The following is a 13,615-nucleotide window of genomic DNA, read 5'->3' on the forward strand; positions in this document are numbered from 1 at the left end:
ACTGGATCAAGAAGATGTGGTCCATATACACCATGGAATATTACTCAGCATTCAAAAAAGATAAACACATGCAATTTGCAGCAACATGGATGGAGCTGGAAGAGATCATGCTCAGCGAAATAAGCCAGAAAGAAAATGAAAAATACCGGATGGTCTCACTCATAACAGGAATCTAGAAAACCTAAATATGGACCAGGAAAAAGAATAACTATAAGAAAGAAAAAAATCAAAATCAACAAAAAACTATGAACCAGAGACACTCTTTGGGGTGGGGGTGAAGGAGGGATTGAGGTCAAAATCGGGGTTGCAATTGTATGGGGAATAGAAAAAGAAAAAGAAAAAAACAAAAGAAAATATATTGAATAGAAAAAAATTGCTGAAACAACTACCCATTTTCAATGAAAATAAAATTAAATCTCATCTTATGTAATACACTTAAACTTTGCCACTAAAATTAAAAAAGCAAAACACTTATAGATTTATAAGTGACTTATCACTTATAATTATTATAGATTTAAATGTAAAAATTAAATAAAAGATGAGATGTACCTGAAAATATTCATAAGAAATGTTTACATGACCTTAGAGTACAGAAGTTAAAGATATCAAAAGCAGGCAAAATGAAGAAAGAGACATGTGGATTTGAATACTTATATAGTTAAAACTTCCATAACAAATTATAAACTGGGAGAAAACGTATATTATACATGATCAAAAAAGAGTTAATAGTCATGGAAAATTATGAGTTTTTATACATTTATAGGTGAAAATATGTACCCAAAGGGAAAAAATGGGTAAAAGACATGATCAGATCATTCATTAAACATATATAAACATACAAATGGCCAACATATTTGGAAAATGTTTCTTACCTAATAATCAAAGAGCTGGATTTAAAATGTGATACTAATATTAGCTGTTTGCAAATGCCCAAGGAAGGCACAGCTTGGAAATGGCATTATTGTACACTGCTGGGAATGTCTCCACCTTACTAAAGGGCAATTGGATCAAACAAGTCACCTGAAGCCTATGAGAAGGGCACTCCATTTGATCCAATGAGTTGGATCAATCCAATTCTGAAATCAGTATGAAATTTATGGCTAAGGAAGCAGAAAGGACTCACATATAGAGAGAAGAAATAAGACCAAGGGCAAAGATGTATTCTAGGTTGTTAAGTTCTGAGTTATTTACTTTAGCATTTACTTCTGATCATCTTTGCTGGTAGGTTTTAACAGTGATTGCCTTCTCATAGCAAGAAATCACTTTATGTTTGCCACTTGAAAACTCACCATAGAAAAAAATTATCTGTTTTATATGGTATCAGAGGGGACCCCCTCACAAGTTTTTTGTTTTTTTTAATTTTAGGGGCAAAGTTTAAGTATATTAATTACATAATAACCCTGAACAGTGAGCAGTGAAATCGCATGTGTAAATTTAATATATTTCTTTGTTTTGCGTAAGAAGTTTTCTGATGGCCTGTGGCTTGTCAGATGGGCAAGGATGAGAAAGGCAGTCTCTGCTGAACTGGAAATGGCACATTTCTGGATCAAGCTGACTGTAAGATCTTTCCAGAAGTGACTCTTCCTTAAATATGAACTAGAGACACTTGAATATGGCCTGGAGATGCCTCTCCTCATCTCCTCAAGCAGGAGAAGTGCTGGAATTGCACATCTGAACCTGCCCATTCTGCTATAGATCTTCCTACTGTGCAGAGTAAAATGAGGAGTAACTCTCCCCATTCCTCCTCCTAGTCCCTGGCTCCCCCCACCCAGTTCACGAGGCCCTGATGAGGAACAGACAGGCTAAGGGACAGCATGGATGGAACTGGAGGAGATTATGCTCAGTGAGATAAGTCAGAAGGAAAAAGACAAGTACAGGATGATTTCCACTCAAAGTGGAATACAGAGAAAGCGAATAAAGGAGTTGACAAAACTAAACCAAAGAAAGCCTAGAAATAGGAGTACAGAATTGAGGCTGCTAGGAGAGGAGAGTAGGTGGGAGTGGGCACCAAGGAGGGAGGGTTCAGTGGTATAGGATACAGGACTGTGGGTGCTTGGATGGTGGGGTGGGGTGGTGACATACATCTGAGGAGGTGTGAACCTCTTCCCCTAAACCATATACAGTGTTGCAAATCCGTGTTACCTCAATAAAGGAAGTAAAAAAATCCTTTTACTTACTTACTTTTTTACTTTTAATCATGATCATTGTTATTCAAATGTGATACATGTCCAGCAAGCCAGAGATAGGGAATTCTAACAAGTCATTAAAACATCAAGAGATGGGGCCTCCCCGGTGGCGCAGCGGTTGAGCGCTGGGTTGCGAAGCTGCCCGCAGCCTCTGCAGCGTCAATCCCGGCATCCCGGCTGCAACCCGGCCACCGGAGGAGGGTCCCACATGGCACGCAGACCTCTCCTGCCGCCCTCAGCAGTGTACTTCAGTCTGCCTGCTCTGCTCCCTGCTCTGGCTCTGGTGAATTTTCTCACCCTCCCGCGCTTCTGACTGTACCCAGTGCTTGTAGAAATAAATAAAAATAAATCTTTAAAAAAAAAATCAAGAGATGTAAGAAAAGGTGATGCACCCTAAATGTTCATCAATAGATGACTGGATAAGGATGTGATATATACATATGGAATGTGACTTGGCTATTTTTTTTTTTTTCGCAGACTGAAACTCTTACTTTATTAACAGATAATCGGGGGAGAGCGCGAACGCAGTCCCCCACTACCACAAATTATGCAGTCGATTTTCCCACATTTGGGGAAATCGCAGGGGTCAGCACATCCGGAATGCAATGGATAAGCCTCGCCCTGGGAAAACCACCTTCGTGATCATGGTATCTCCCCTGCCAGGTAAGTATTATTTTTTTAAAGATTTATTATTTATTTATACAAGAACTGGGACACGGTCAGAGGCGCGGGAGGGCGAGAGAATTCACCGGAGAGAGTGGAGAGCAGAACAGGCAGATGGACAGAAGACACTGCTGAGGGGAGCAGCCGGCAAGGCAGGAGAGGTCTGCCACACCACGTGGGTTTCTCCCTGGCCGGCCGAGAATCGAACCCATGCTGCAGAGGCTGCGGACAACTCCACAGCACAGCACTCAACCCACTGCACCACTGGAGAGGCCCTACTCGGCTATTTTTTTAAAGATATATTTATTCATGCATACAAGAAATGGGGCACAGGCCAGAGGTGTGGGGGGTGAAAGGATTCACCAGAGACAGAGTGAAGAACAGAACAGGCAGATTGACTGAAACATACTGCTGAGGGGAGCAGCGGGCGAGTCAGGAGAGGTCTGCTGTGCCATGTAGGTAGCTCCCTGGCCGGGGTACGAACTCATGCTACAGTGGCTGCAGAGAGCTTCATAGGTTGCATCTTAACCCCTTGCGCCACCAGGGAAGCCCCTACTCAGCTATTTAAAAAAACAAAAAACAAAAAACTGAAATCCTGCCATTTGCAACAACATGGGTGGACCTAGGAGACATTTTGCTCAGTGAAATGTCAGACTGAGGAAAAACATACACCGTATGATTTCACTCATATGTGGTAAATAAAGAAACAAAACAAATGAACTAAAAATAACATAAAATAAACCTTCAGACTATCAGGCCAAATGAGTGGTTACAATGAAGGAAAGGGGAAGGAAGGTAAATCTGGTAAAGGGACTAAATCATATGGTGGGTTTGGATTTGCATTGGTGAACTTACTGTAGAATACACAGAGGTGAATGCATAATGATGCACACCTGAAAATTATATAATGTTATAAGGTAGTGTTCCTTTCCTTCAATTTAAAAAAAAAAAAAAAAAGATGCAACAAAAAGGACCAAGAGAAGGTTCTGATGAGCACAAAGAAATCAGGGGGGAAAGGAACATTTAGAAGATTTAGAAGAAAGTCTGCTTCTCTGGCACATCTGTGGGATTCAAGATAATTATTTCCATTTCTTTAGGCAGGAATAGCACCTTACATAACCAAGGCACTTTCCACACTTGTCTTGTCAGCTGATTTACGCCATGGCACTGTCTGGGCGGAGAGAATACACCAGCCAAGCTGACTTAATGTGGATATCCTTTAACTCAACACTGTTCTCCACCCCTGCTTATCTGCTCAACAAACCACATAAAGATCTAGGAGGGTAGCTTTTAAACAAATTGCCTTTTCTCCCTTCATCTGGTTCAAGGAGTCCCTTCCTTTCTGAACCTGTGGGGTGGTCTCAGGGGTGGTCTCACAGAGCAAACAGCAAAAAAGGAAGCTACTGGTCTTTGGTAAATGTGGTCTGGGGACCTCAGGTGCTGGTGCTCTTCTGGTACCCCGAAATCAGAAATAGGAAGCCTCTCTACTCTACCCTCCTTTACCCCAGATCAATCTGGAAACTGCAGAAAAGTCTGGAGCTTAAAGTTAGAATCCTGGCCCCTTTTTCTCATTGCTGAGTTAACCACATTGTGCCATCAATGGTTCTTTCTCCTTCTGCTCCACCAGCCTCTCTTATTGGTGGGAGTGAACGCACTTGGGGAACCTTCAATACAGAAAACCAGAGGCCAAGACCAGAGGTCAATACAGAAGACCATCAGACCAGATCTGATGGAGCAGAGACAGAACATCCCTTTCTCAGCACACAAGCCGCTCACCTCTAACAGGTAGGCGCCAATGTGGACATACACTCAGAGGTTTTTTGACAGACTGGCTGTTCTGCTACATGACACTGTTCTCTCCAGGCAAAAGTGCCCCAAATACCCTCTTCAGCCTTAAGAACCAGTTATGGAGTTACCATCCATTACTAATTTTAAACCTTTCCTTAAATTGTTCACAATGTCCACCTGAGCTGTCCCCTTCATAAACTGCCACAAATCTATTAATCCATGAGTAGGATTTGGTGACTGTCAACTCCCAGCTTCACCATTTATTGGCTATAGCAATAGTCAGGTCAAGCCCCAGCAGCCTTTGCTCATTTGCAATGTGCTACTCCTGCAGTTAGAAGGTCCAAGAAGGTAATTTAGGAGAATTGCTGTGTGGATGCTGCTCTGGGCCTTATGGGATCTTGGGTTAATACAGGCTCTGGCGTAACCCAGATCTTGTATGCATAGATAAATAAATCTCTAAAAATAAATAAATAAAAGAAATACAGGCTGACGCTACTATTCCAGTGTCTGTTCCTCTGATATTTCAATTGGTGCCCCTGATTCAAACATACTTGAATACGGCCAAGCCCACACCCCACCCTCCTGGTTTCCTAGAACTCAACTGTGTCTGTCCTCCACCGTGCTCATGCCAGAGGCGCCTTTCTCGTCAACGTTCTCCAGCTCTTGACCACAGGTCTCTCTGGAGATGGAGGGGAGATGGCAGCCCTGAGAATCATTTCCAGGGTACATGGACTCATCTGTACACGTGTCGATTTTAAGTATTAAAAGCAGCCCGAGACAAAGAAAAGACGTTTGTAAGGAAGGTATTGATCAAAACAAAACCCCCACAAGCCGGAAGAGGCAAAAAGCCAGGGCTGGGTTCTTAACCTGAGACTGCTTCTCTCCCGCTGCGCGGGCCTTTCTCTGCTTGGAAGCCCCCAGGGCCCCGGAGCCCGGCCCGGCCCCCCAACCTCCGCCGGGCTCCCGGCCCCGGAAGCCCGCGAGAGGCGCCCCTTCTTTACACCTCGCGGCCCTCCTACCCCTTCCCCAGGGCAGCCCGGCTTCGCGCTCGGGATCCTCCAAGGGGCGCGCCGCGGAGATCAACGCACCCAGCGCAGGCGAGCTGAGGGAGGACCCGAGTGGGGCGAACCCACAGTCGAAGGCAAGAGGGGGGCGGCCGCCGCCTGCCCCTCTGCAGAGGCGCGTTCGGGGGTTGCCGGGACACCTGCCCCGCAACGCGCTGCCAAGGCTTCCCGGTCCTGCCCCCTCGCCACGTCCTTGCGCGTGTGATGGCGTCTTTCCAGAGGGCAGGTTCTGCAGCCAAGGCCGGGCGTCGGAGGCAAAGGCCACTGGAAAACCTGCTTAGGGTTCCTGGATTTTTTGTTTTAGGAAATGTGGTTCTCTCCCGGCAGTTTTCTTTATTGGATCTGTAGCTCTGGTGGCATTGAAGATGAGGCGCCACAAAGCTTGCAAATGCCGGCTTGTAATTGGCATTGATTAGACAAGATCACCTACCACTTGCAGCGCGCCTTCCTGGGCTAGGCGCCCTGATGGATGTCGTCTTCCTTCAGCAGCCAGCTGTGATTTCAAAATAGAAAGCTAAATTTGAGCAAGGGCTTGCTCAAGGTCACCCCCAAACCAGATTCTTTTCCAAGTTTCCTCACTCCAAATCTTCACTCTCTTTGCATCACACCAACTTGAATTTATCTTCCAAATTCTTTCCAGCATCTAATCACTCTTGCATGAAAAGCATTTCTGCATAGTCAGTTTAAGTCCCTCAATACAAGTTCAAACCTAATTTCTCTTGGTGAAATGAAAAAGAAATTAGACTGCTTTTATTGTGAATAACATTTTCTTAGTGCTTATAAAAGAAATGAGTGGTCATTGTCAAAATTTTGGAAAATACAGGAAAAAAATGTTAAGACCCATAATGCCACAATTCAGATAAACCACTTTTCCTAGGCAACTATTGCTGTTTACAAATCACCCCCAAACTCTGTTGCCTTAAGCAGCTTATCATGATTACCTCCTCCTTCTGGGGCTTGCCTAGGCTAAGCCCAGCTGTCCAGGCTTGGAGCGCTCATCTCATGCAACTGCAGCCAGAAGGTGGCTCAAGTTTCCTCACTCATTTGTCTGATGACTTGTGTGGACCATCGGCTGGGGCTTTTGGACACATCCATGTGCTTCCTCAAAGCATGGATTCTGGGTTCCTGATATAAACATCTCAGGAAGACCAGGCAAAAGCTGTATTGCTATCATAGTAAGGGATGCAGAAAGAGACTTGACCACTCCTCTCAAGGTCACATTGTGTGAAGAGCCTAGGGGGTGGGGGTTAATTGGGGCCATCTTAGAATATACAACCTGCCACACCACTACTCATATTTAGGACTATTTCCAACTTGTCATTTTTCTGTGCATAGATATGTTGACATAATTGTAACTAAACTACATATACCATTTCCTATCTTTTTTTTATTTAAAGCTATATCTCAGGCATTTTCTCACATTAAAGTTTTTTTAAAAAAGTCATTTTATATATTTAATTAACCCACGGTAGAAGAGATTAACAATTTTGTAATAGCGATTTTTGCTGGCTAGTTATTACAGTCTATCCTAAGATGCTGTAATGCCAGGAGAAGAAATTTTTGTCTATTTTGTTCACTGCTATACACTAAGCATCTAGCACAGTGCCTGGCATATATGGGTACTCAATAACCATTTGTTTAATCAATGAATAAATGGATGGATATACGGACAGATGGAGGGACTGATGATTAAAATGGCCTAGGCTCCCTATCCCTTTCACACCCTCCTGGAAGGAAAGAGACCAGGTCTCTAATCTGCATCTTCAGGTTCCAAGACACTGAGAACATCTGTTGGTCCCCAGATTGCTGGACATGGGAGTCAATTACAGAGCCAAAACTCTCACCTTCAGTGAGTCCTATGAACTGTGACTCTTTTTTTTTTTTTTAAGATTTATTTATTTATTTATACAAGCACTCTGGTACAGTCAGAAGCGCAGGAGGGTGAGAGAACTCACCAGAGCTAGAGCGGAAAGCAGAACAGGCAGACTGACGAAATACACTGCTGAGGGGAGCAGCGGGCGTAACAGGAGAGGTCTGCACACCATGTGGGACCCTCACCCAGCGGCCGGGGGATAGAACTAGCGCTGAGAGGCTGCGGGCAGCTTCACAACCCAGCGCTCCTGCGCTCAACCGCTGCACCACGGGGGAGGCCCTGAACTGTGACTCTTAAACCTGTTTCTCTGCAGTTTTAAAACCTCCTCGACACTTTGCCTTCATCCTTGGGCAAGTTTTAGATGTCTCCAGTTCTGGGCCTGCTCAGGTGACTGGCTGCAGGGTTTGGTGGGTTGCTTGAGTCACCTCAGAGGTGTTCTTACACAACCAGAACTGGTGCCAGAAGGTTTCCTTGCACAGCAGCCAGGGGTCAACCTGGTTTGGCAGCAGGGAGAATGGCGGGTGCTGGTGTGGCCTCCTGAAGCTAAAAACAAACTAACAAAACCCTGTGGCTATAGCCAGGAAGCTGAGTACCCAGGAAAAAGAAGGATATATTTCCAGGGTTCTCTTGCTTGGGACATGACCAGGTGACTCCTCCACTGGCTGCATGCCCCAAACCAAACCCTGGAGGAAACTACACGGGAACAGAGGGAATGTGGCCCCCTGACATCAACTATACCTCTGGACTTAGGGACCTCCTTGGGGATGTGCAGTGCGGAACCCTGACGTGCCAGGAGCCTGGGGTCTGAATGAGCATGGAAAATGGGACTCTAGGGCCACCGCTGGCACATAACGGGTGTCTGTGCCTAAGTATTACGTTGAGTCATATGAAATGGCAGTCTTTGTGTGTCAAAGACTTCAGCCCCCAGTGTCTCCATCCGTCCTGTGGAGCCCCACTGTGTGTTTGACTTGGAGCTCACTCTGAGAAGGGATAACAGACAGGAGGCAGGTTGGTGGAAGCAGGTGGTGGGCGGGCTAAAGCTAACACCAAGAAGGAAGATTCTGGTTCTTCCTTGGCCTGAACGCCTCCTATGATCCCAGACCCTTAAGAGCAGCGGGGCCAGCTCCAAGAATTAGATTCTACTCCTCCAGATAAAGGGGGAGTGATATCACATAAACCTGACCCTGTTTTTTGAGGTCTTGCCAAAACACAAAGTACCGGCTGAGGAGGAAACTTGAACCTGAAAGGATGGTATTACTTAACGGCTGATCCATCAGGGACATTGGTAAAATGCTTCTTGTGTTTGGTAACCTCAGTAGTTGCAAGTTAAAGCAAGAGGTAGGTCTTAAACACTATCTCACCCCCCACCTCCACCCCAGCACCCTGGCAAACTGGTCATAAAGGAGAACCTCGCCTCCCAATGTCAAGACAAAGTCACATAGACCTGCAGAGATATGCTTTCCCAGAAGAACACACCAGAGGGCAGTGTAAACCAGGACATGGGAACTAAAATGTGATGGGACCTGCACTGCTCTGCTCAAGATAAAGCGTCAAAGAACCTCAAACAAAGAGAATACAGGGGAATGGATGTTGAGTGGATTACTGTAGGACAGTTGCCTGGGAAAATCATCAATGATAGGCAGAGGAAGCCTGGCACCAGCTACCATGAGCTCCCAAATCCTCAAAGGACCTCAGCATCCGTTCAGGGTAGAAAAGAATTACAAGCACCTCTGATGTTCCAGGCACTGTGTCAGGGCAGGGATTCAGAGATAAGTAAAACTCAGTCCCTTCTCTAGTTGTGTGCCTATGAGTTGTGTGCCAATCTCTTTAAATTCATTACCACATTTAATCCTTACACCAATCAAGTGCTGTGAGAATCATCCTCATTTTACAGACAGGCTCAGAAGGTGTGGAGAGACTAATCCATTTCATAACTGGCAACGCTGGGGTTTAAAGCAGGTCTCTCTAGAGTCAGAGCCAGGATGGTCACCACTATATTAGAACCTTCTTAATCTGTGTTCTCAACAGTGAGGGGGTACATTTGCCATCTCCATAGGCAATCTCACAGGCCATCTGGCTGCCAGAAGAGATCCAGGTGGTGTGTGTCCCCAGAAGCACAAACATCCCCAGGGTTTGCATTTCCGTAACATAAATAAATGACTATGATTTTCAAGAATATATAACATAAACAATATAACACACAAGTAAATATACCTGTATATGTAAGTGCAATGTCCGTTCTCTATAGCTTTGGAAGAGAGGAGGAATTTGATAGGCTGTGGGATTCCTTGAATACCAGGTCTGAGCCAGCATGGAGTGGGAAGTCATTGCACATTTCTTAACTGAGGAATGAAGAAGCAAAAGAGCCACATACTGCGTATCCTCCTATCTTTCTTCGCCCCTCCAGGTCTACTCCCTGCTGTCCCTACCCTGTTCTGTGCCCAGAGGCTGACCTGTATGAACTGCATCCCCCAGCTCCCGTGGGAGGCCAATAGGGAGGTAGGAGAAAGGAGGGAGAGAAGAAGTCAGAGTATTTATTCCCAAGGTCCCTCTCTTGGGCCCTCAGCTGTCTATGTCTCTCTCCCTAAGGTCAGGGCTCCCCACACAGCTCTGAGGTCCAGTAACTTCTCCCTCCCCTAGACCTTCAAGTGACATATAGCAGTAACTTCCCATTGTTAAAACCATGGTCCTGGTGGTGCAGCGGTTGAGCGCTGGGCTGCGAAGCTGCCCGCAGCCTCTGCACCACTGGTTCAATCCCCAGCCACCGGGCAAGGGTCCCACATGGCGCGCAGACCTCTCCTGCCGCCCGCTGCTCCCCTCAGCAGTGTACTTTGTCAGTCTGCCTGTCCTGTTCCCCGCTCTGGCTCTGGTGAATTCTCTCACTCTCCCACATTTCTGACTGTACCCAGTGCTTGTATAAATAAGTAAATAAATCTTTAAACAAAAAAAATCAAAAAACATGGTCCTTTGCCCTATTCTTAGTTGACCCTGAACTCTACTTGCACCTTTGTGACGTACGCCTTTATTCTACTCTGCATTCATCCAGCCTGAGTGTGCCATGTCTTTCCCTGTGGAACACTTGTTATGTATTAGTCTGATATGATGGGAAGGCTGGTAGGAGGGCTGTCTGAAGTGGTGGGCCAGGCCAGAAGGGACTTATTGGGTAGGGGAAGTCAACCCTACACAGAGAAAGGAAAGGCAACTCCAAGACCTGTAACCTGTGGATACCAGATCCTGGGAAATGCATCTAATTTCACATTAGTTTCTGTGTGTGCTGGAGGTGATAGCAGTAACAAAGGAAATGGTTAGCTAGGTTTGAGTCAGGCTGAGAGTGGGGAGATGTTGGGCTAATATTAAATAATAGGAAATTGAATGACTTTGTCCTGCTGCCTGGACCAGGAACCTGGTCCTCTAGGGGGCAAAGAGACATTAAGTAATCCATATTCTAAGAGAATATTTACCAAAAGAGGACCAGACTCTCCCTAGGGCCTATCAAGAGGTCTCCAAATCTCTGAACATTACTGAATATGTATTACTTTCCCAGAAAAAAAATAAGTAAGTAAATGCTGTGGCAACCTTCAAATAATAAGACTCAGACATGGTGGATGCAAGTGCAGGCCCCAGGGCCACATCCCTTGCGTGCAGATCTTGCTGCTTCTGGCTTCCTAATTGTGCACCCTCAGGCACGTTATTCAGTTTCTGACCTCAGAAACTGAGGTCTTCAGTTTCAAGACCTGTAAAGGGGCTAAATAGAACCCACAAGGTGTCTGAGAGGATTAATGACAAGATCCATATGAAAGCACTTGGAATGGCAGGATGTGGTAAGAAGCCAGTAAAGGTGAGTGTGTGAAAAGCTTTTCCTTCTATGACTGGTTTCTGTGATAATGAAGCACCCTCAAATCTGAGGCCAGAGGAAGTGAACAGCCTTTGACTATCCTCTTCGGGAAGGGGTGAGGAGAGAAAACAGTCAAAGCAATTTTCGTTTTTGCAAGTTGTTGAAGAGCTAGCAGGTTTCTGGGAAGGGGTAGGGCCACCCTCCATGTGAAAAAGCCTGCTAAGCCCACCATGTCCCACCCAGGTGTTGAACCACCACCAGGGGGAGACAAAGAGCCCCCGGAAGAACAGCCTGGAGGAAGCAAATGAGGAAGACTGCCTTCCAGAGTAGATGGGCTCCTCTACACAAACTCTAAGAAAAATGTGAAAGGGACTGGCCAGGGAGCTCACTGTCTGGGAAATTCTCCCCTGAAAAAGGTGAGCACAAGACAGAACTGGATCAAACATCCACAGTAGATTAGGAAGACACAAGTCTGTGCTGAGTGACCCACTGGCAAAAGGCCCCAGCTGAAGTGATGACAAAGGTCATCTTCTCCAGGGGAATAGCAGGGGGGTCATGGAGCTTGCAGTGAAAGAGCCAACTAGAAAACAGTATCTCCCACAGCCTGAGCGAGAGATGAGATGGGGCATCCTACTGAGTTCTGCATCTGCTCCTTCACATCCACTGCCACCTTCTTGCCCCTATAAGCCCAAGAACAAACAGACTTCCCTGAGAAAGAGAGAAAAGGGAAAATCAAAGCCAGCAGATTGGCTGATGTGGGCTGAGGAAGAAGGTACAGGTAGGAGAGCTGCATTAGGTTAAGGTGTGCCCAATGAGAGTTCAGGGCTGGGCCAGATGTTACAATCCATTTGGTAGGAATCCTACCTTTATTAAATATCTAAGGCTCAGAAAAACAAGATCTGTCCATTTCTTACTAAACACCACATACTAGTTCTCGTTACAAAGTGGCAGCACAGTTACAGATAATACTATATGAAAGGCTTTACTCTGTGCCAGGCATTGTATCAACACTCACTCCCACTTACTCATGGCAATCCTATGGGGTAGGTATTACTAGTATCTCCATTCTCTACAAAGCTCAAACTGGAGAGAGTAAGTAACTCCCCCAAGATCACAAGACCTTGAGGAGGTCACACCAGGCATCTGAGCTTTGAAGAGCTGGTTCCCTGAGCTAAATGACCATTTAAAATTAGGGAACAAATAAAATTAAGGAGCATCTCAGCTAGAGGTGCCAATCCTTATCCAGCAGAGTTCTGTCCTTTTAGGGTCTCACATGCTCCAATTCTCTGTTATTGTTCCATGATATACTGTGACCACAGCCCAGCCAGGCCCTAAACTAGAAATCTAGACTCGGTTAGGAATCAATTTTCTACCCCATAGAAACATCCTACATATTCTTACATATTGTCATGCTGAATAAAGACACCAGAAAGGCCCAATGGACTCACCAGAGACACAGGGGTGTGTGTGTGTGTGTGTGTGTGTGTGTGTGTGTGTGTCTGCACACTGCCTCCCATCACTCCCCCCCTTGCATCTGATGAACTAGAGCTATAGTATACCTTTCCTCTCGTGTCCACCTCATACTTTCTTGGAGGCCCTCCCCGACTTGCTCTTTGCTAAGACCACACCACGACTTCTTCCTTTCTCACCTGTTAGTCATCTACCTCAACCTCACTTGTCCTTTAGTTCCCTGCTTCTGCATTTTCGTTTTTATATTAGTCAGCTATTGCCACAATAATGCTCTGTAACAAACTTCCCCCAAACTCAGTGGTCTACAACAAGTATATATTTTTATTGCCCGTGGGTGTCAAAGCCAGCTAAGATCAATCAGGTTGCAGGACAGCTGGATCTGGCTTGACAGCTTAGGTTCACATTCGCTCCCTGCCTTATTCTTCTAGGATCAGCAGCCCCTAAGGCATGTTCTCCTCAAGTCAAATGGCATTAGCACACAGAGGGTGAGTGAGCTGGCACACTACCGCTTCCTCCCATGTTCTACGGGTCTAAGCAAGTTACATGGGAAAATTCAAAACCGGTGAGGTTTGGATATATATCCCAACCACATGCAAGGGGGATAATACAAAGCCACATGGCACAGGGTGTGCTAGAGAGTTGTAAAATGGGGGTGGGGGGTGATGACTTGAGAGCAATAATTTAATCTACTGAATTTCATCCATCCTCAACATTTTCTTCAAAACAGCCCTGGTGA

At 45.7% G+C, this 13,615-nt stretch overlaps 1 protein-coding gene across 1 annotated transcript in view; it reads right to left on the reverse strand.

Moving 5' to 3' along the window:
- The window catches only part of SPATS1 (spermatogenesis associated serine rich 1), a gene marked incomplete at both ends in the record, with an annotated part of 36,768 nt that extends 23,699 nt beyond the window's left edge, over positions 1 to 13,069 (reverse strand). The window contains 5 exon segments of the mRNA XM_084258971.1: positions 5,240 to 5,316; positions 5,771 to 5,813; positions 5,816 to 5,848; positions 5,851 to 5,930; positions 13,059 to 13,069. Of these exon segments, the coding sequence (XP_084115097.1) occupies positions 5,240 to 5,316; positions 5,771 to 5,813; positions 5,816 to 5,848; positions 5,851 to 5,930; positions 13,059 to 13,069 (244 nt within the window).
- Between the last annotated feature and the right edge of the window lie 546 nt (positions 13,070 to 13,615).

This window comes from Talpa europaea (assembly GCF_964194135.1).
Source record: "Talpa europaea genome assembly, chromosome: 2".
Taxonomy (NCBI): Eukaryota; Metazoa; Chordata; class Mammalia; order Eulipotyphla; family Talpidae; genus Talpa; species Talpa europaea.